At 36.0% G+C, this 22,631-nt stretch overlaps 1 protein-coding gene across 1 annotated transcript in view; it reads left to right on the forward strand.

Moving 5' to 3' along the window:
- Positions 1-20,760, forward strand: part of NDUFV2 (NADH:ubiquinone oxidoreductase core subunit V2) — a 35,655-nt gene extending 14,895 nt beyond the window's left edge. Inside the window, exons 2-8 of the mRNA XM_021689468.2 lie at positions 925-990; positions 2,465-2,527; positions 2,611-2,727; positions 5,887-6,055; positions 7,343-7,452; positions 14,830-14,906; positions 20,605-20,760. Coding sequence (XP_021545143.1) covers positions 925-990; positions 2,465-2,527; positions 2,611-2,727; positions 5,887-6,055; positions 7,343-7,452; positions 14,830-14,906; positions 20,605-20,698 — 696 coding nt within the window. The 3' untranslated portion in view covers positions 20,699-20,760. The remainder of the gene's footprint in view (positions 1-924; positions 991-2,464; positions 2,528-2,610; positions 2,728-5,886; positions 6,056-7,342; positions 7,453-14,829; positions 14,907-20,604) is intronic.
- Positions 20,761-22,631: the final 1,871 nt, after the last annotated feature.

Genomic DNA, 22,631 nt, shown 5'->3' on the forward strand with positions numbered 1-22,631 from the left:
AAAACAAATCTCAGCTAAAGTGATGGCAGGGACTATCTTCTAAATTTTAGTTTCAGTTAATTTTTCAAAACTTTATGCTGGTGGTGTTTTTTTTTTTTAACAGTATTATTTGGGAACTATGGCCTTAGTTTTATGTTTATCTCAGTCTAGGTTCTGGACAGGCATCAGGGGTATAAGTATAATCTTGTATTTAATTCATAATCCAGTGTTCTACCATTGTGTGATTAGTAGAACTCAGAAATCAGAGGGTTTCTGAATAGTGATTGAATTGCTTTTGGTGGTGGCAGGGAGGGTGGTAAGGGTGTTGGGGGGGGGAAGCAACAGGACAAAGAGAAATAAAATGCAACGGCAAATAATCAAATGGATTCCTTCTAAAACAACTAACTATGGTCACTGCATAGCATCACAAGCAGCTTTCTGAAACTTTATGGCTGGAGTTTCTAAACTAATTCATAAAGAATTGAAAAGGGGGCTATACTTGACTCATTTGTACAAGAGTATATGACTCATTTGTACAGAATGAAAATATGTTTATGAAAGCCCACATTAAATGAAAGCTGGCATCCAGCTTGATTCAGAAAAAAGTGAAAGGCCGTAAATTAATGGAATATCAACTCTCCTAATGCATGCTGACAAGAGTGTAATAGAAAGGGTACATGACTTAGGAGATAATAGGTTGTGGACCTGGTTCTTCCGTGGACTCATGTGTTATCTTAGGCAGGTTAATAACCTTACCTTGGATTTCCATTTCCTTATACCTCTCCTGAAATAGAGATGGGCAGGGTGTAGCACAGTGAGCCGTATCTCCTAAGATCTTTTACTTACATAAGTTGAGTCTGTTGTTTTAAATTATGGATCTTAAGGTATTTACTCATGAAAAATTTCTTAAGGCTTATGATTTACTAAATTTTCTTAAAATTTTAGGGGAGACATATAAGGAATTTACATAAGACAGCTGTGCAAAATGGAGCTGGAGGAGCCTTATTTGTGGTAAGTACTCCAATTTCTTCAGAATGTAAAGACTTGGAAATTTGGGTAAAATTACTGTAACAATCCAAGATATCTTAAACCCCAATGTCTTTGGTATATGCTAGGCATTGTGGTGATTGAAATATAGCTAATTGAATTCATTAAATTTCAAAAGATGTGTGATTCCAGTTGAACCTCTTGAGTTTAAGTTGACACCAGGGTAGCTCTGAATTGACATTATTTTTTTGGTGAAATTACTGTGAGCCCTAAACTGATTCTTTGATTAAAAACAAATCTCAGCTAAAATGATGGCAGGGACTATCTTCTAAATAGTCTCACTTTGGGTTCTTAAAAATCAGTCATACTGGCTGACTAAAGATTCTGTGGCTGCAACTTGGGGAATCCCAAAACGGTACTAGTTTAAAACTCATGGATTTTAGTAATACAGTGAATACATTAGTAGTTCCTTTATATTTTTGGTTTCTAGGTACAGGTAGATGTCCATGAACTCACCAGCTTAGTTGTACAATTCAGAGATAAGATAATGTATCTCCTTTCTGTGATAAGGCACAGTTTTCAGGGATCAATCTTGTGTTGTTTAAAGGCAATTTAGTAGCTTTGTAGGATGATTTAGAGTTAGTGGTACAGTTTTGTTAACTGAATTATTTCCAGACTGAATCTTAATAAATGAGTTAGCCATCTATTGAGTAGATTCCTGCTTTATATTTTTTCATGTCTGTCTAAAAGTATTAAATTTGCCACATATTTGAAATCATTGTCGAAAGTTTCCATTTTCTTTTCCTCTTTTATATCTTTGAAAAAGCAGAACTTTAAGAGTTAACATATTGAGGGATTCAGTTCTGTGTTCACCAAACATACTAAACATTAATTGATGTAAGTGTTAATCTCAATGTGACTCATTTGATTTCCTGTTGACATGCCATTTCTTGTCAGTTTTTTAAGAGGGCCTGTTCTCTTTGTAGAAAAGAAATAAAGCTTCTTGCCATTAACTGGTTTTTGTTATGTGGGGAAGAGGTGATGCTTGTGTACCTTCCTAACACAGTGGGTCCTTTTGATAATCTGATACACACCTTTGGAACAATGCATGTTATGTGCATACTCAAAATTTTGTGTCTTGATTTTATAAGTCTTCCAGCGATTGAGTTTTTTTGGTAATTACATTAGAAGATCCTGTTCTCTAATCAAGTTGGATAATACTTTTTTGGGGTTTGGTCCTACAACTGGTTCTCTTAATTATTAAAGAGTGATTTCTAAAACTTTTCTGAAATTTTGAATTTTGTTAACATTACTTTGTTAATCATAGTCATGTGTATTTAATAATTAGCCATTCTTTTTCATGCAAGGATAGATTATATAATGTCAGAATTAAAGTGAAGAGATTAAGTGATCAGTAGTAGTATAGTAATATACAGAGCTGTTCATACTTTTGAGGGAATTTTGATAATTTTGGAAAACATTTTTTCCCTTTATATAGCACAGAGATACTCCTGAGAATAACCCAGATACTCCATTTGATTTCACACCAGAAAACTATAAGGTATGACTAAATTAACAGTATAATTTACAAAATATTTAATATTTTCCAGATGTATCAAAATATGTGCTTTTTCTCTGATACAGAGGATAGAGGCAATTGTAAAAAACTATCCAGAAGGACATAAAGCAGCAGCTGTACTTCCAGTCCTGGATTTAGCTCAGAGACAGAATGGATGGCTGCCCATCTCTGCTATGAACAAGGTACCAAAGAGGAGAGACTGTGTATGAATTTCTTCCTTATGTAGAAATTCCTCTGACGGTTACTAATGTCAGAATCTAGGAATTTGAAGCTTTTAATCATTTATGTTTCCTCAGATGTGTGTTTTTGTTGGTTCTCTTAATAATGTGGAGAACTGAAAAGGTAGAGCTTTTTATCCTTGCAGGAAATAGTAAAGGCATTATAGTGAAAGTAGTTTTCTCTTTTTTCCCTGTTTGAGAGAAATGGCCATAGTAAGGATAAAAGATTCCACATGTGTATAATTTGCTGTCAAGGTACTCCGAAAATTAATGTGCTGTTTAGACACTAAAATAATGGAGAAAAGGATCTGCTCACAGCTAATATGAATCTTTTTATTATTTTGCATCTTTGGCTACAGGCTTTAATAAAATTTATATAATACATAGTATTTGATGCTACCCTAGACTTGATAATTAGCAACATACAGAAATGGTATGGGTGACCCATTTAAAGGTTAGTCTATTCATACATTTTTAAGACTCATTTTTTCTAATTGTGGTTTCAACAGTAATCCACATTTCACATTTATTCATATATTAATATATATTAATATAGTTGTATTATTGATATTATATATTATATTAATATAACTATATTTTTGTGGTATTATATTGCAGGGTATAGTTATGAAGTGCCGTACAAAATCATACGATTCTTATGAGATTCACACAGATAAGAAGCCAGTGTGATATAATGGAAAATACATTTGAGCTAAGAGATCTGGTTTTTCTGTGGACTTACTTCGTTATCTGCAGTGAAGATTTTGAACTAGGGTAGATCTCTACAAATTATTATGTTATGATTCCTAAGTGATAGAGTTGGGACTGGACCATTTCCAATTCAGTGCATTTGCTACTTGACTATTGCAGAGATTCTGCTATACTTCATTTCTCTTTTTCACTTTCTAAATTTTATTTGGTCTATTAGGCTAGACCTTTATCATCTTTCTTAAAGAATAGGAATGTCTTCAGTTGATCTAATGGAATGCCATAGGCAGATTTTAGATTTTGTTCATATCTCTTAATTTGCTTTGTATAGTACTCTAACATGGTTATGGACCATTATTATTTTATTATTATTTTAATTATTTTTGACTGAAAAATGTTACAAAGCAAGTTTCATTGGTACTGTACTTAGTAAAATATAGTCAGGTGTTTTTTTTTTTTCCCAGTAAATCACATAGCTCTTTGGGTGTTTTCTAAATTACTTAACATTGTTTTTTGTATTATAATAGCAAACTTTCTAAATAACGATTTAGGTATGCTTTTTTCTTTTCTGCAAAAATTGACGTTTTTAAAGATTTTATTTTATTTATTTATTTATTCATTTTAAGATTTTATTTATTTGACAGAGACACAGCGAGAGAGGGAACACAAGCAGGGGGGATAGGGAAGGGAGAAGCAGGCTTCCCGCCGAGCAGGGAGCCCAATGCGGGGCTTGATCCCAGGACCCTGGGATCATGACCTGAGCTGAAGGCAGGTGCTCAACTACTGAGCAACCAAGGCGCCCTGATTTTTATTTTTTTTTAAATAATCTCTGCACCCAACGGGGGCTTGAACTTAAAACCCTGAGATCAAGAGTTGCACGCTCTATTGAATGAGCAAGCCAGGCGTCCCCAAAATTCAGTCTTTAATAATGGCAAATGTGTTGGAAGTCTTGCTGAATGGCAAGCTTAACAGAATGAAATAAAATAAATGACAACCAAGGTGAAAATGTTTCATAAATATTGTCCTGTTCTATTTAGAATTGAATATATACGTGTGAGAGGCAGGAAATAGTGTACAGAGAATAGAATCAAGATTCCATTTTTATATTTGAGACTTTAATGTTACTGTTTCTTTGGCTCCCCCCTCTCCCCAAAGGAAAACCCAACCTTACAACCAAAACAGTATCCAGAAGCTCACACATTAGTACCTTAACCATCACTAAGGTGTAGGGAGATACAGCAGCATCCCCAGGGGAGCTTTTTCAAGTTAGGCATCAGTGGTAGAGCTCTAGCATGTGTATTTTCTGGCTCCAGCATGTGTGTTTTGAGAGCTCCCAGATTCAGAGGTACATGCCTGGTTTAGTATCACCAAATTAAATTTAGCATACTTATCTTTCACAAGTGAGCCATGATTAGATGTCTTTTGGGAATACATATCCTTTAGAATCCCTAATATGAGGAAAGCTCAACATATTTGTCATCTGAAATGCCATTTAACAAACTCATCTTTCATGTCAGAACATGGAAATATGCATAATTTTTAAGAATCAAATCTTACGACCGGATAGATTAATGATGTTAGGTCACCTGGAACGTTGTAGCCAGGATGATAGTCATGATAGACTATATGTGGACTATCCCTAGCAAACAGCTAAAACAACCTTGTTTTCCTTAATAGACTTGCCCTGATCAAGAGAGTTATACTCAGATAATGATTCCCTTGGTCCTGAACACCACTGTGTCAAAAGACATATTTACTATAAATACCTTGATTGGAAGGGTTGGGAAGTACTAGTCCATACGATTTTTGTAGAGTGTTGCGATTTGAAATAGAATTAGTGTTTTGGATTGTTCTGGAGAGTTATGTACGTGTTGTGTGTGTGGTTTGTGTGTATATAAAGTGTGTAGATTTGTAAATCAATACTGACTAATAGGTGAGTTTTGAGTCTCGCCCCTTTTTTGGGTTGCCATACCATTTGCATGCAGTGTACATCACTAGTAACATCAAGGCTTTTTGAAAAATTGGTGAAGGGTTGAAAACATACAAGTATTTAATTTATTGGGGCGTGGTCACCAAATTTTTGCTATTTAGAAATTTTAAATTATAAAATATGAGTGTTGAAATGATCAAAGTAGAAATTCTGAACAGTGAAAGACTCAAAGATTTAGAGAAAAAGATCATTTTTGCAGAGACGGGGCATGGGGTAAAGTGGAGGAGGTGCTGTAACCATTAGCTTCTGGGCTCTGTGCATTTAAGTGTAGAAGGACTTACACCTCCCAAATACCAAGTACAAGTATATTTTCTGCTTATGAATAAGTTTTACATTTTTACCAAATTGAAATTATGCTCTTTACAACATACCTAATTCTCAATTAATAAATATTATAATTATTTTAAAATTTCCTAATATTTTAGGTTGCAGAAGTTTTACAAATACCTCCAATGAGAGTATATGAAGTAGCAACTTTTTATACAATGTATAATCGAAAGCCAGTTGGAAAGTATCACATTCAGGTCTGCACTACCACACCTTGCATGCTTCGAAACTCTGACAGCATACTGGAGGCCATTCAGAAAAAGCTTGGTATGGGACACATTGTATTTATAACTTTTATGAAAAATAGGATTGTCTTTCTAGATTTGACCCATTTCTACTTGAGTTTTCCAGTGTTTGCCATCTTATTGGATCTGATCTGTACTTCAGTAAATTTTTGTCTTACTGTGGTTGCCCACCTTTATTTGTTCTTATTTTGTATTTTTCCTTAGTTCTCAGCCTCAAAGCTGAATTTTCACCTCTTTTTTTCCCCATAATCATTAAGTATGTTTGAAAAGCTTCTAGGGGTTTTAAAGTTTTCATTGTTTAGAAATTAAGTTTCACTCATTGTGTAATAATAGTATGTGGTACATAAAAAAGTGATTTTATTGTCCTTGTATTCTTCCAAATGAGTCTTGGAACAAATAAGATATGAGAATAGTAAGAATGCTTCAGAAAGGGAAATTTGAAATAAGATGTTATTAGAGTGGCATTTATAAAATTATAAGAACATTTTTCCATATAAAACTGCCATTGCTGCATTTATAGCTCTACATATCAAATGAAGTAAAAGGAGGTATACTTTAATCTTGTTGCTACCGAATATAAAGTATTTGCATGTTGTAAAAATAGTTGGGCTGTACTGAAGTATATAAAACAGAAAGCTGGAGTCTGCTCAAAATTTGACCCTCAGAAATTCTAATAGTTGGTATAATTAGTTTTAGATTTTATGTTGTTTTGCTTATTTTCATTATTAAAAACACAAATATGTCTATTTGCTTTTTGCACTGTATTTTGGCTGTAGCATATGTATGTCTGCCTTGTTTTTCTGTTATAAGTTATTATGCAGTTACTTTCACACATACATATCTTTGCATGATTGTCCTATTGTATACTGAGGTTGTTTACAAGAATAGAATTGTTGAGTCACATTTTACTATATTTTGCCAAAATGTCTTCCCTGAAGATAGGAGAATATGTTTTCTTTGTAGTCTCAATGATCTTTGACATTAGCAGTTTTCTGAGTCTTTGCCAATCTGGTAGTGTGACTGATAATAGTACGTTAACTATCACAATCAAAATGAAAATACTATATTCTAATACACTGCTCTGTAACAGCAAACACTGGAGATGAGTCCCCTGAAATCTTACTGTTTTTAAAGGAATAAGTCCATTTAAGAAAACCTTGAATGTTCTAGTATAATTATACAGAGTTGTTTTAAGAAAATTAATGTTCTTCAATACTTTTGTATACCTCTGTAATTTGTTGTAGTTTTCTTAAGCCACATTGCTATTAAAATATAACCTGGTCCTTACAGTGATTATTTATATTTTTAGGAATAAAGGTTGGGGAGACTACACCTGATAAACTTTTCACTCTTATAGAGGTGGAATGTTTAGGGGCCTGTGTAAATGCACCAATGGTTCAAATAAATGACAACTACTATGTGAGTATTTAATATAAATTAAAGTTGTATGATCTCATATTTAAAATATTTTAAATATTTGGTTTCCTTTCCTGTAGATACAAGTTTCTGAATTATTCATTTAGAAGAAACTGCATAAATATCCAGGTTTTTTTTTTCTGTTTTCCAAAGTTTATTAAAAAACAAAAAATTGAAAAGCTTTGCATAAAAATATGTCAAGTTTAGCTTCCACATTGTTGTCCACCAGAAGGTTTTTAAAGATTATCTTTAAACATTTTGCATTTAACTCTAGGAGATAATGACATATTTTAAAAGCTTCTAAATTATGAAAAATAATTCACATAGAAATACAGAAAATAACCACCAAGATTTAACAGATACTTTACCCTACTTACTGTTATTAGGTATTATTGTTTTTATCATCATTATTATTATTTGTAGAATAGAAATAAGCTACAGATGCAGGTAAACCACCCCTACGCCCCCAAAATCCTATTCCTTTAATTTCCAGAGATAACCACTGTCATAAATTTAGTGTGTATTCTTCCTGTCCATGTTTTTAAACTCTTTGAGTGTATGTATCCAGCCATACTAATATATTGCTTGTTTTAAAAATTTTAGAGATGGTATCATTCCTGTAAGTACTGCTTTATAGCTGGATGTCACAAGTTTTGATAAGTATTATTTTTATCATTTAGTTCTAAATATTTTTAAATATGCATTTTTAAAAGATTTTCTTATTTGAGAGAGAGAGAGAACGAGCATGCATGGGGGGCGGAGGTGCAAAGGGAAAGGGAGAAGCAGGCTCCCTGCTGAGCAGGGAGCCCAACGTGGGGCTCAATCCCAGCACCCTGGGATCATGACCTGAGCCAAAGGCAGACGCTTAACTGACTGAGCCACGCAGGCACCCCTAAAATATGCATTTTGATTTCTCCTTTGGCCTGTGTTTTTTAGAAGTATTAGTCTCCCAAGTGTGTGGAATTTTCTAGTTATCTTTTTAAAAGATTTCTTGCTACCCTAATTATATATAATGGTTTTCATACATAATATTATTAGTTCTTACTTCTTAGAAATTTATTAGCAGAAATTGATTCCTGCACTGAGTATGGATTCAAGAAGGTATTTGCTTTACTTCTTTCTTTCTCCTGTAAATACTACTGTTCCAAAAGAAAGCTCCTCTCCTTATACCCTCCCCTGTTGCTCCAATGTGTAAGGTTCTAGACTAGCAGTTCTTTTTGAGGAACAGTTTAATATCTAGTTTAATCCTGAGGGAATAACCTTTGGGTATTCATTCATCCTTTCTGATGGCTGAGTAATATTCCATTGTATATACGGACCACATCTTCTTTATCTATTCATCTGTTGAAGGGCATCTCGGCTCTTTCCACAGTTTGGCTATTGTGGACATAGCTGCTATGAACATTGGGGTGCATATGGCCCTTCTTTTCACTACATCTGTGTCTTTGGGGTAAAACCCAGGAGTGCAATTGCTGGGTCATAGGGTAGCTCTATTTTTAATTTTTTGAGGAACCGCCACACTGTTTTCCAAAGTGGCCGTACCAATTTGCATTCCCACCAACAGTGTAAGAGGGTTCCCCTTTCTCCACAACCTCTCCAACATTTGTTGTTTCTTGCCTTGTCCATTTTGGCCATTCTAACTGGTGTAAGGTGGTATCTCAGTGTGGTTTTGATTCCCTGATGGCTAATGATGATGAACATTTTTTCATGTGTCTCTTAGCCATTTGTATGTCTTCTTCAGAGAAGTGTCTTTTCGTATCTTCTGCCCACTTTTTGACTTGATCATTTGTTTTTTGGGTGTTGAGTTTGAGAAGTTCTTTATAGATCTTGGATACCAGCCCTTTATCTGTAGTGTCATTTGCAAATATCTTCTCCCATTCTGTGGGTTGCCTCTTTGTTTTCTTGACTGTTTCCTTTCCTGTGCAGAAGCTTTTTATCTTGATGAAGTCCCAAAACTTCATTTTTGCTTTTGTTTCACTAGCTTTTGGAGATATATCTTCAAAGAAGCTGCTGTGGCTGATGTCAAAGTGGTTACTGCCTTAGGATTTTGATGGATTCCTGTCTCATATTGAGGTCTTTCATTCATTTTGAGTTTATCTTTGTGTATGGTGTTAGAGAATGGTCGAGTTTCATTCTTCTGTATATAGCTAGCTGTCCAATTTCCCCAGCACCATTTATTGAAGAGACTGTCTTTTTTTCCATTGTATATTTTTTCCTGCTTTGTCAAAGATTATTTGACCATAGAGTTGAGGGTCCATATTAGGGCTCTCTATTCTTTTCCATTGGTCTGTATGTCTGTTTTTGTGCCAGTACCATGCTGTCTTGGTGATCACTGCTTTGTAATATAGCTTGAAATCAGGCAACGTATGCCCCCAGCTTTGTTTTTCAACATTTCCTTGGCGATTTAGGGTCTTTTCAGATGCCATACAAATTTTAGGATTGTTGGTTCCAGCACTCTGAAAAATATCATTGGAATTTTGATCGGGATGGCATTGAAGGTATAGATTGCTCTGGGTAGCATAGACATTTTAACAATGTTTATTCTTCTGATCCATGAGCATGGAATGTTTCTCCATCTTTTCGTGTCTTCTTCAATTTCTTTCATGAGTGCTCTGTAGTTCCTTTACCTCTTTGGTTAGGTTTATTCCGAGGTATCTTACGGTTTTTGGTGCTAATGTAAGTGGAATCGTTTCTCTAATTTCTCTTTCTACAGTGGCATTGTTAGTGTATAAGAAAGCAACTGATTTCTGTGCATTGATTTTGTATCCTGCCACATTACTGAATTGCTGTATGAGTTCTAGTAATTTGGGGGTGGAGTCTTTTGGGATTTTCCGCATAAAGCATCATGTCATCTGCGAAGAGAGAGCGTTTGACTTCTTCTTTGCCAATTTGAATACCTTTTATTTCTTTTTGTTTGATTGCTGTTGCTAGGACTTCTAGTACTATGTTGAACAGTAGTGGTGAGAGTGGGCATCCTTGTCATGTTCCTGATCTTAAGGGAAAGGCTCTCAGCTTTTCCTCATTGAGGATAATATTTGCTGTGGGTTTTTCGTAGATGGAGTTTATGAAATTGAGAAATGTTCCCTCTATCCCTGTGCTCTGAAGAGTTTTAATCAGGAAAGGATGTTGTATTTTTGTCAAATGCTTTTTCTGCGTCAGTTGAGAGGACCAAAAGGTTCTTCTCTCTCCTCTTATTAAGAACACATTGATTGATTTGCGAATGTTGAACCACCCTTGCATCCCGGGGATAAATCCCACTTGGTCGTGGTGGATGATCCTTTTAATGTATTGTTGGATCCTATTAGCTAGGATTTTGTTGAGGATTTTGGAATCCATATTCATCAGGGATATCGGTCTGAAATTCTCCTTTTTTATGGGGTCTTTGGCTGGTTTGGGGATTAAGGTAATGCTGGCCTCATAGAATGAGTCTGGAAGCTTTCCTTCTGTTTCTATTTTTTGAAACAGCTTCAGGAGAATAGGTATTATTTCTTCTTTGAATGTTTGGTAGAATTCCCCAGGGAATCCATCAGGCCCTGCTCTCGTTTTTTTGGGAGGTTTTTGATCACTGCTTCAATCTTGTTACTGGTTATTGGCCTGTTCAGGTTGTCAGTTTCTTCCTGTTTCAGTCTTGGGAGTTTATAGGTTTCCAGGAAGGCATCCATTTCTTCCAGGTTGCTCAATTTACTGGCATATAGTTGTTGATGATAATTTCTAATAATTGTTTCTATTTCCTTGATGTTAGTTGTGATCTCTCCCCTTTCATTCATAATGTTGTTAATTTGGGTTCTTTCTCTTTTCTTTTGGATAAGTCTGGCCAGTGGTTTATCGATCTTATTAATTCTTTCAAAGAACCAGCTTCTAGTTTTGTTGATCTGATCTACTGTGTTTCTGGTTCCTAAGTCATTGATCTGTGCTGTAATCTTAATTATTTCTCTTCTAATGCATGGCTTAGGCATCATTTGTTGCTTTTTCTCTAGTTCTTTAAGGTGTAGTTAGTCGGTGAATTCGGGATTTCTCTATTTTTTTGAGTGAGGCTTGGATGGCTATGTATTTCCCCCTTAGGACTGCCTTTGCAGTATCCCATAGGTTATGGACCGATGTGTTTTCGTTCTCATTGATTTCCATGAATTGTTTAAGTTCTTCTTTGATTTCCTGGTTGACCCAAACATTCTTGAGCAGAGTGGTCTTTAGCTTCCAAGTGTTTGAATTTCTGCCAAATTTTTTCTTGTGATTGAGTTCCAGTTTCAGAGCATTGTGGTGTTGAGAATATGCAGGGAATAATCTCAATCTTTTGGTATTGGTTGAGACCTGATTTGTGACCCAGTATGTGGTCTGTTCTGGAGAAAGTTCCGTGTGCGCTCGAGAAGATGAATATTCTGTTGTTTTAGGGTGGAATGTTCTGTATATATCTATGAGGTCCATCTGGTCCACTGTGTCATTTGAAGCTCTTGTTTCTTTGTTGATTTTCTGCTTAGATGATCTGTCCGTTGCTGAGAGTGGAGTATTGAGGTCTCCTACAATTAACGTATTGTTATCAATATGATTCTTTATTTTGGTTAACAGTTGGCTTATGTAGATGGCTGCTCCCATGTTGGGGGCATAGATATTTACTACAGTCTTTAGTTTAAAATCTTATTTGTCTGATATAAGAATTGCTATCCCAGCTTTCTTTTGAGGTCTGTTGGCATGGAAGATGGATCTCCATCCCTTCACTTTCAGTCTGGATGTATCTTTAGGTTCAAAATGAGTCTGTTGTAGACAGCATATGGATGGGTACTTTTTATCCAATCTGCAAGCCTGTGCCGTTTATGGGAGCATTTAGGCCATTCACATTGAGAGTGATTATTGAAAGATATGAATTAATTGTCATCATGTTGCCTGTGAAGACCTTGTTTTTACAGATTGTCCCTGTAAGTTTCTGTTGTAGATCACTCTTGGGGGTCTTTCTCCTTTTATAGAACCCCCCTTAATATTTCTTGCAGGCCAGCTTAGTGGTCACATATTCTTTCAGTTTCTGCCGGTCTTGGAAGCTCTGCATCTCTCCATCCATTCTAAATGACAGCCTTGCTGGAAAAAGTATTCTTGGCTGCATGTTCTTCTCATCTAGTACCCTGAATATGTCTTGCCAGGCCTTTCTGGCTTGCCAGGTCTCTGTGGATAGGTCTGATGTTATTTTGATGTTCCTCCCTCTGTACGTAAGGGATCTCTTCCCCCTAACTGCCCTTAAGATGGTTTCCTTGGTTCTAAGATTTGCAAGTTTTACTGTTACATTCTGGGGTGTGGGCCTGTATTCCTTGATCTTGGGAGGGGTCCTCTCTGCCTCTAGGACACGAATGTTTGTTTCATTCCCTGGATTAGGGAAGTTCTCAGATACGATTTGCTCAAATACATCTTCTGGTCCTCGCTTTCTCCATCCCTTCAGGGATTCCAATTATTCTGACATTGGAATGCTTCATGTTGTCACTTATATCTCTGATTCTGTTTTCATGGATTCTGAGTTGTTTTTCCCTGGCTTCTTCTTTTCCCCTCTTGTCTATTAATTGTTCTTCTAAATCACTAATTTGTTCTTCTGTCTCGCTTACCCTAGCTGTTAGAGGATCTAGATTAGACTGGATCTCATTGATAGCATTTTTAAGTTCTGCCAATTCAGTTTTCATTTCTTGCCCTTAGAGACTCTATGTTGCCATTAATCGATTTCTGCATCCTAGCTTTCGTCTTCACAATTGCTAGCCTGAATTCCATCTCCAACATCTTGGTTATATCTGAATCTATTTGTAAATCTGTGGTATAAGTCATAGTCTCTGAGTCTTTCCTATTTGGGGGGTTCCTCCTCCTAGTCATTCTGTTGAAGGGTGGTTGAGGGAATGTATAGAGTCCAAATTATTGACCACAACCCAAGCAAGATGCACCTGTTTTCTAGGGAATTTAGGATTGTTGGTCTCTTGTTTTCCCAGCCTGTCTTCTGGGGGAGGGGCCTGCCACGCTCTTACTCAGGCAACCCTGTTTGGGCAGAGTTGCCCTGCTCCCTGTGTCTGGGGATAGACTCAGTGGAAACCGGTTTTTTGGGGCTTTTGTTCTCTGGCAGCTATCCCAGTCTCTTCCAAGAGTCAGAGCACGAGAGACCATCTCCAACCCTCTGCCTTAGAGCGGAGAGATCGCAGACTGTTCTTCAGTGAACTCTCCAGGCCAACTATCTCCGTTTCTGTCTGTGCTGGTATACTGCAGCATCCTGGGTTGTTGAATACAGGTGGTAGGAATATGGGTATTCATGTATAGTTTTTAAATTTTCGTAATAAAAAGTTGGGGGAGATAAAATCATTAGATGACTTAAAGATTCCTTTTAGCTATGAGGTTCTGAACATTTGTTGAACCCTAAGCAGTTTGAAAGCAGTGTTTTATTTTTATAAATGTTTAAGCATTGAACAAATATTAAAGAACTTCTATGTGGTGAGGCACTGGAGATGCAGTGCTGAATCACGATTTCTCTAGCATAGTATCAGAGTCCTATAAAACATTTTCTTAAGTACTTAACAGTTTTAGAGAGGGAGTAGGAGTATGGTTTAGGCATTTTTCTTAGTTTAATCATACCCATTCTATTTTGACTCTCTTTGATTAAACTTAGGGTGCAGCTAGGCACATGGGCATGTGTATCTGTGTGTTTCAACTGTATGTATTATTTTAAATATCAGAACCGTTTCTTGAGGTAGAAATTTTACACAGGTACATAGTGTATAAAATACAGAGCTGCTCTCATTGAAATGGGGACTGGAGGGTCAGGGTCATTAAGATATGTTCCAAAAATAATTTCTTTTACCTTTCTGTTCAAAAATTAAGTGAATTTGTAAACGGTGAATTTTACATGGGAAAGAAAGAAGATCATGAGAGTATTTTATCTTTAGAGATGTTAGCATCTACTTTTACGTTATTATGACTGCTGGTGCTAATTGCTATTTGTACCTCACTGTTCTTCAAGGACATAGCATTTGTTGAGCATGTGTCATGGCACTGTTCTGTTTTATGTATTTTCTCACTGAATCCTCAAAAACATTCTTGAAGTACGTTTACAAGTGAATAAACAAACTTAAGGAGGCTCAATAACTTATTTAAGATTACTAGCTGTTAAATGTTGGAGTCAGGACTCAAATGCAGAACTCTTTCACTTGAAAGTACTACTCTGTATTGCCTCTTCAGCCACAGCTCTTCTTGCATACTACATTTAACAGTATATACTATATATAGGAGTTAATCAGTTACTGCTACCTTGGTGACTAACTTGGGAGCTGAGAAAGAAAAACAATAAACTAACTGATATTAGGGATTTATACAGATTTCAGTAGTAGGAAGTAATTTTAATATGACTATTTTAATTTTTTATTCTAGGAGGATCTGACACCTAAGGATATTGAAGAAATTATTGATGAGCTCAAAGCTGGCAAAATTCCAAAACCTGGGCCAAGGTTATGCTTTTATTTCTATACAATAAATTTTAATGGCTTAACCTAATGTAAACTTAATTTAAAAAATTTTATCCCTAGGGGCGTGTGGGTGGCTCAGTCAGTTAAGTGTCTGCCTTCAGCTCAGGTCATGATCCCAGGGTCCTGGGATTGAGTCCCCCATCGGACTACCTGCTCAGTGGGGAGCCTGCTTCTCCCTCTCCCTCTGCCTGCAGCTCCCCCTGCTTGTGCTCTCTCTGTTTCTCTGTCAAATAAAATCTTTTTAAAAAATTAAAAAAAAAAAAAATTAAAATTTTATCCCTTAAGGGGCACCTGGGTGGCTCAGTAAATTAAGCATTGATTTCAGCTCAGGTCATGATCTCAGGGTTGTGAGATCGAGCCCTCCATTCCAGTGTGGAGTTAAGATTCTCTCTCACCCTTTCCCTCAACCCCTAATCACCCCCCTCTCCCTCTCTCAAAAAAAAAAAAAAAATTATCCCGTAAGTTGTTGGAGCTTTGGAGTTGTCAAGAGTTGTCAGGATCTTTGGAGAGTATTGAAAGCAACCTGTCATCTAAAGCAACTATTTTTTTCCCTCTAAAATCCTCTCAAGATAATCATCTGGTATCTACTTGAATATTTATAGAGAAGGGGAATTTACTACAAATAAAAATCTATTCTACTGTTTAAAGGTCATACTGTCTGTCAGAAGATTGACCCAAAGTTTGTCTCCCTCTAATTTCCACCTACATGTCCAGTTCTGCCCTTTGAACTGGCACAAGATAACTTTTATACCTCTTCTAAATGATAACTCTTCCTTTACTTAAAATAGGTGTCTTCTCTTCCCCAAATCTTTTTCTCAGAATTAATGTGTACCGTTGTTCCATTTTTTTCTTTATTATGACATAATTTTGGTTTCCCTCTTCTGTAGCTTTTCTGGCTGACTTTTTTGATACTTCCACTAATCACAGTATTTGAGATATGTACTGAGTGGTGCAGAGCATTGTGGGACTATCTTCTCTGTTCTAGACATTATGCTTATAATAATGCAGCCTAATTACATCAGCTCTCACTTCAGGTACATTTCAACAATAATTGCACTTATAGTCAGTTAGAATGCTTAGATCTTTTTTAACTTCCAACACTGTTCATCTAGGTTGCTTCCATCCTGCAGTTGTGTTATACTAATTACTTTTCTTTCAGTTATGAACCTGAACTTTTGCTGCTAAACAAATCCCTATTCCATTTCTAAGTGCTTATATTCCTCAGAATTTTTTTCTAATACTAGCAAGTGTTTGTAGTTTTATGTAGTTGTAAGCCCTTTATGTTTTTTTGTTTATGCCATATAATTTTCCTTCTCTCAATATATGTGTAGGGTTTAATGGCCATATAGTATTTCAGTGTATTAAAAGAACTATAATGTGCCCTTTATTCCTGTTTTAAATATGTTTTCCTGCTCTTGGTAATAAATAGCAGTTCTGTGTACTCTCTCAAGAAGTAGATAGGGGCCCAGATACATAATTTGATTTGAATGCTAAATATAATAAAAGCTGTTGTAGGAGTTTTTCAAAAAGCAGGAAATGATGTGTAATCTTGTTAAAATTATTGTGCTAGTTACTGTGTGGAGAATAGTTTAAAATTTAGTGCATGTTGTGGGGCAGAGGAATTATGAGTGATTTCTAGCTTTTTGGTCTGAGCACCTCAATGGTTCCTTTAACTAAAAAAGGAAATTTGGGGTACAGCAAGTTTGGAGAAGAAAAGTCACTTGGGGACAGGTTAAAGTTGTGATGCCTCCTAGACATCCATGGTAGAATGCTGAAAGGTATATTTGAACCTGGAATTTAGGAAGTAGATTAGGACTGGAAATACGAATTGGGGATTCATCAATTATTATAGATGGTATTTAAAGCCGTAAGGCTGGATGAGATTACTGGGGGTGAAATTAGTTTGTTGGTTTTCTTAACATAGGATACTATAACATCATTGTATTTTAACATTAATAAAAGTTAACTAAGTACCACAGTTAAGCATTTTTAAATAGATATGTTGCTTATCAGTAATTGTAAATAGTTGTTCACTGGGATTTTTTTGAGTGTTCTGGACTTGAGCGAAAAACTTTAGAATTATTGGTTTCTGAACCTATTTTTATTTCCTTTGTAGCCCCTCTTATTTAAAAAACAGAGATAGGGGCACCTGGGTGGCTCAGTCAATTGAGGGGCATCCTACACTTGGTTTCAGTGCAGGTCATAATCTCAGGGTCCTGGGATGGCGCCCCAAGTCAGACTCTGCACTCAGTGGCGAGACTGCTTGAGGATTCTCTCTCCCTCTGCCGCTCCCCCCCATCATGCTATCCCTCTAAAATAAATAAATCTTTAAAAAAATAAAAAGATAAATCTACTTACTTTTCAGTAATTGCAGAGCATCTACAAGTGGTGTCTGTAGAGACTGTATTTGGACATGGTAGTTCTAGAATGTCTTCCCAGCATCAGAAGACAAAAACTTTTCCTCTCCTTCAAGTTTTTTGGACATATAGTGTAATGAAAGAGACTGCAATGATAGTAGTAACCAAAATATAGTTATACTGCAAAATATTATTATAGTTATACTTTAAATTAACCAAAGCTGGCTAATTCTTTTTTTATTACTATTTATATAATAAAGCACTTTGCTCACATATGTAAAAGAGGTGCTCATTGTGAGTCCTTGAATAACCGGAGAAATTAAACTGGTTCAGCAGTACCTGATTTCTGAGTACCATTACCAGGTCTACCCTGGCCAAAATCAGGAAAAGATTCATGTCTCTGTGTGGTTCAGAACTGTTTTTTTATGTTTTTGGTAAATGATGGGTAGAAAGGAAGTATTAAACTGATGGTAAGGCTTTATTTTGACATTAAATATTTGTGCTGAGATTGTTATTTTCATTTTCTTTTAAGTACCAAAAATAACTTCTTAACCTGCTTTGAAATTACTTAACCTGAAATTACTTAACCTGCTTTGAAATTACTAATTAAAAGGTAGAAGGTTTTTTTAGTATGGTTAACTAAAACTAATTTTAAGTCCAATTTGAATTCTTCATATTTAGTTTTATAAAGATACCTTTTTGCAGAATTCTATGGGATACAGATAATATGATGTGTAAAGAAAATATAGGTGGTTGCTTATGGATAACTCTAGACTGTAAAGTCACTTTTGTTTTTTTATACTAAAAGTAGAGGGCAGTGGTGGGTGTATCTTAGCAATATTAAAAAGATAAGCACTAATCTTTCATAAAGTAGCTTTTCTTTAAAAAGTACTTCTAAGCCATAATGTACAGAAAGGCCAAGTTTTCTAGAATGCAAATGAGTTAAAATGATGAATGTACAAGTAGTGTTGGAATGGCTAAAAAACCAGATTTACCTTTTGAGTTATAATAAGAACAAGGTAATTAATAGATGGCATTTTAAGCATAACACTTGAGGCGAATCATTTTTTGTTTTTTATGAAGTGAAAACCCTAGTGTAAATTGTGAATGGAAGGGCTAGATCACTGCCTCTGGTGTCTGATGCATATTTACAGATAAAATGAGGGGAAAGTTATAAGATTTATAGATGAAACACAATCTGTGCACTTTACAGCCTTTATAGCATTTTAATGTGCATTTTGTGAAGGGTGAGGGAAGGAGAAAGTTTGCAGGCAGACATAAAAGGCCATTGAAACCCCCCCGCCGAAGTGTAGGTCATGGGACTGTAATTGCATGGAACAAACTTTAGGAAAATAGACCAGATTACTCTTGAAATTACTTTCTTATACAAAAGTCCACAATTCCTTGAAGAGTTTCAGGCAGTGTGTGTGATTAATTCTCCCATTTATTGTTCTCAAAACCTCAGTTTTTATAATCTTCCTAAGTGAATCCTTGGTGTTGGTAAAGAAGGTAGTTGAGCTTAAAGAGAGGGAACCTACTAAAGGGGAAGAAAGGTCCTCCAAAATAATTTCATTATTTCATTAGCAGTCAAAAAGCAAGTATACCTGTGTTATTAGTTAACATAAAAAAATTACAAAGCCAAATACTGTTTTTAATAGTTTAGATACCATTTTGCCACTTACCTTACATTATGTAATTTTAGATTCAGACAGATAGTTCACAGTAACTGTTTTTTGATCTGGTTTTCGTAGTGAACCTATAATGCAAATATATTAATTAATTTCTGACTTTGTAGGCACTCTTCATTACAATACACTACTTAGTTACTTGCATTGTGTAACGTAATAGCTTGAAAGATCTTAAAATGATTATGTGGTATCCCTGTCCTGTCCCCTGAACAAAAAATGATTTCCTGGGGCTCTAAAAAGAATCTTGTAAGATTGATGACAGAATGTGAAGGGCAAAGCAAGAAGGAGTAAAAAGATGTAAATTGAACAATTCTTCAGCTGAAATCTGTGGCAGGAACAGGTAAATTAACAAAGCCAGGAAATAGGAAGGGCGAAATAGGAGTGGGTGTGAGCCTGGGCTCTAGCAAAAGAGGTCAGACAGGGGCAGAGGTGAGTGATTACCTGGGAAAGTATGTGTGGGGGTGAACAAAAGACAGGTTCTTCTACCTCTCTGCTTACCTCTCTTCATAGATTCCTACCGAAGGACTTGTTCCTGTTTTCTTTGTGGCTGTTGGTAGCTACTCTGGTCTGGAACCTGTTTTTGAAAAATTAATACTACTAATATTGCTTTTAAAAATATGAATACCAATATACTTTGTTTTCAGTGCCTCTAAGGAACACCCCTCCTAAGTCTTCAAATTCCCATTTCCTTTAATTCCTCTGTTTATTTCCGAATATAATGTATAAGTCTGTATTTTCTTCTGTTCACTGTGATTGTGGATCTCAGCCTAAATAAAATTCAAATACAAAAAGAATAAATGTAATGCTCTAGTTTATTAAAACATGATTTTTAAAAAAGATTTATTTTAATTTTTAATTTTTATTTTTTTAAGATTTTATTTATTTGACACAGAGAGAGAGAGAGAGCACAAGCAGGGGGAGCAGCAGGCAGAGGGAGAGGGAGAAGCAGGCTCTCTGCTAAGCAAGAAGCCCGATGCGGGGCTTGATCCCAGGACCCTGGGATCGTGACCGGAGCCAAAGGCAGCCGCTTAACCGGCTGAGCCACCCAGGCGCCCCTATTTATTTATTTTAGAGAGAGGGAGAGAATCTCAAGTGGACTTCACGCTGAGCCCAATGCAGGGCTCCATCCCACAACCCTGAGATCATGACCTGAGCCAAAATCACGAGTCAGATGCTTAACCGACTAGACCCACCCAGGCGCCCCTAAAGCATGATTTTTAAAAATGTTCCTGGGCCTGTGTTATTTTCTTATAGTTCTTAGCTCTGATCCTTGGACAGATGGTGAATCCCCTAAGCCTTCGTTTCTGTATCTGTAAAATAAGGCCAGTATTACTTGACTCATGGCATTGTTGTAAAGAGTAAATGAGCTAATAATATATGTACACTGCTCAGTAAATGGAACTAGTAGTGTTACTTTTATATTTTTCATATTTATGGTGAGTTTTGGTATGTCCGTTTTCATATTTAACTTTTGAAAATCTTGCAGCAGTTGAAATATTTGAATTAAATAATCCATGCAACTCTTGGATGAAAAATAGTTACTTAACTGGGCTGTTATGAAGTAACAACTATTTTTTTAAGTACAGATTTATAAATGGTAATCATTAATAGTTTAATGTTACTTGCTCTTTTCAGGAGTGGACGCTTCTCTTGTGAGCCAGCTGGAGGTCTTACCTCTTTGACTGAACCACCCAAAGGACCCGGCTTTGGTGTCCAAGCAGGACTTTAATTTACATTCAACTGTGAATATTGTCACTGGAGAAATAAAAATGAATCTCCTATCTACATAAACTTTTTATATTATTTGTTCATTTCATGGTGTATACCTAGCAACTTGCTATATAAATGTCATGTTGAAACTTCAGAGTACCATTTTAGTCTTTTGCTATCTCTGGCTAACTATGAAGGCATTATTTCATAATGTAGTTAACAGTCACTCCAATGTCATCCATTTTCAACTGCCAGGTCACTTTTATCAATAATATTAGATTATTGTGAAGTAAAAACTGTGTCAAATTTCACATATATTTTGCTTTTCCATCTTTAAAGCCAAGTCTTAACATGATCTTTCTATAGACCTTGTTTATGTTAGTCTTCCCTTTAAACATTTTTAGATTTACAGCACATAATTGTTAACTACATTTCCAACTGGTGACACCTCAAGCAGAGGTGTAAGGAGGATAAAGTAGTCTTTAGAAGTATTGTTTATCATTTTTATAAAAGGAAGGCACTTGGTTATTGTATACTGCAAGTATATAGAAACTGGGCAAAGAGACTGGAAGTACAATCTGAGTTGGAAAGAACAGTCGATATGCAAAATACATTCTTCAGTTGAATGCGTATTTCAACTTCGAACAAAGGATAAACCTGTGTATATACATTCAAGAAACTAGCTATGGTGCACTAGTTTTGCAAGTTGAAAAAAAATAGCTTTAATGCAGGGATAAATCTAAATCAATCGTTTCAGGATTTCTCAAAGTCACTGTTTGGCCTTGTTCTTCTGGCAGACTAACCAGTCACTAGTAGTAATTATGATGCTTAAAAACATGATTTTTTTTTTTTTAAAGATTTTATTTATTTATTTGAGAGAGAGAGAATGAGAGAGAGCAAGCACATGAGAGGGGGGAGAGTCAGAGGGAGAAGCAGACTCCCTGCCGAGCAGGGAGCCCGATGCGGGACTCGATCCCGGGACTCCAGGATCATGACCTGAGCCGAAGGCAGTCGCTTAACCAACTGAGCCACCCAGGCGCCCCAAAACATGATTATTTTTAAGAATATCTTTAAAATTTAGTTTATGTTTTTTACCTGAGAAGGTAAACAATAACAGTAATTTCGTAAGTGGCATAGAAAGGTAACACAATGAAAATGCCTCTCTTCTATCCTAGGGCCCTCCTGACCTATTGACTTTTATAAAAATGCCTTACTTTGACATAATTTTTTTTTTTTATTAGAAGAAAAATTAGAAGTGGGGAAACTTCAAATACTGGTTGAAAAAAACAGACATATATTAAGGATATGCACCGATTATCAATTTTTATGTACTATTTTAGAAATAGAAAATTAATTTTAGATTATTACAACTATAGGCATACTGTTATACCATTATCAAAACATATTCTGGGGCACCTGGGTGGCTCAGTCGTTAAGCGTCTGGGTCCCAGGGTCCTGGGATCGAGCCCCGCATCGGGCTCCCTGCTCTGCAGGAAGCCTGCTTCTCCCTCTCCCACTCCCCCTGCTAGTGTTCCCTCTCTCACGGTCTCTCTCTCTGTCAAATAAATAAATAAAATCTTTAAAAAAAAAAAAATTCTGTCGTTCTTAGATCATCACTTACATTGTATTGCAGTAGTATATATTAGGATTTTGAGTCTTGCTTAATTTTTTTGCCTATTTTTCTTACAAAACCCGATCGGTGTTAACATAATACTGGTTTTAATGAGTTTTCTGATTAGCTTTTAAAAACACCTGGCAGGTGAAATTTTATTACAGTAATTCAGGATGGTTTTAAAATGTATATGAACGCACTGATTAAAATTTCCTTACCCTGGGCGCCTGGGTGGCTCAGTTGGTTAAGCAACTGCCTTCAGCTCAGGCTGTGATCCTGGAGTCCCAGGATCGAGTCCCACATCGGGCTCCCTGCTCAGTGGGGAGTCTGCTTCTCCCTC

Source organism: Neomonachus schauinslandi, chromosome 14 (assembly GCF_002201575.2).
Source record: "Neomonachus schauinslandi chromosome 14, ASM220157v2, whole genome shotgun sequence".
Classification (NCBI taxonomy): domain Eukaryota; kingdom Metazoa; phylum Chordata; class Mammalia; order Carnivora; family Phocidae; genus Neomonachus; species Neomonachus schauinslandi.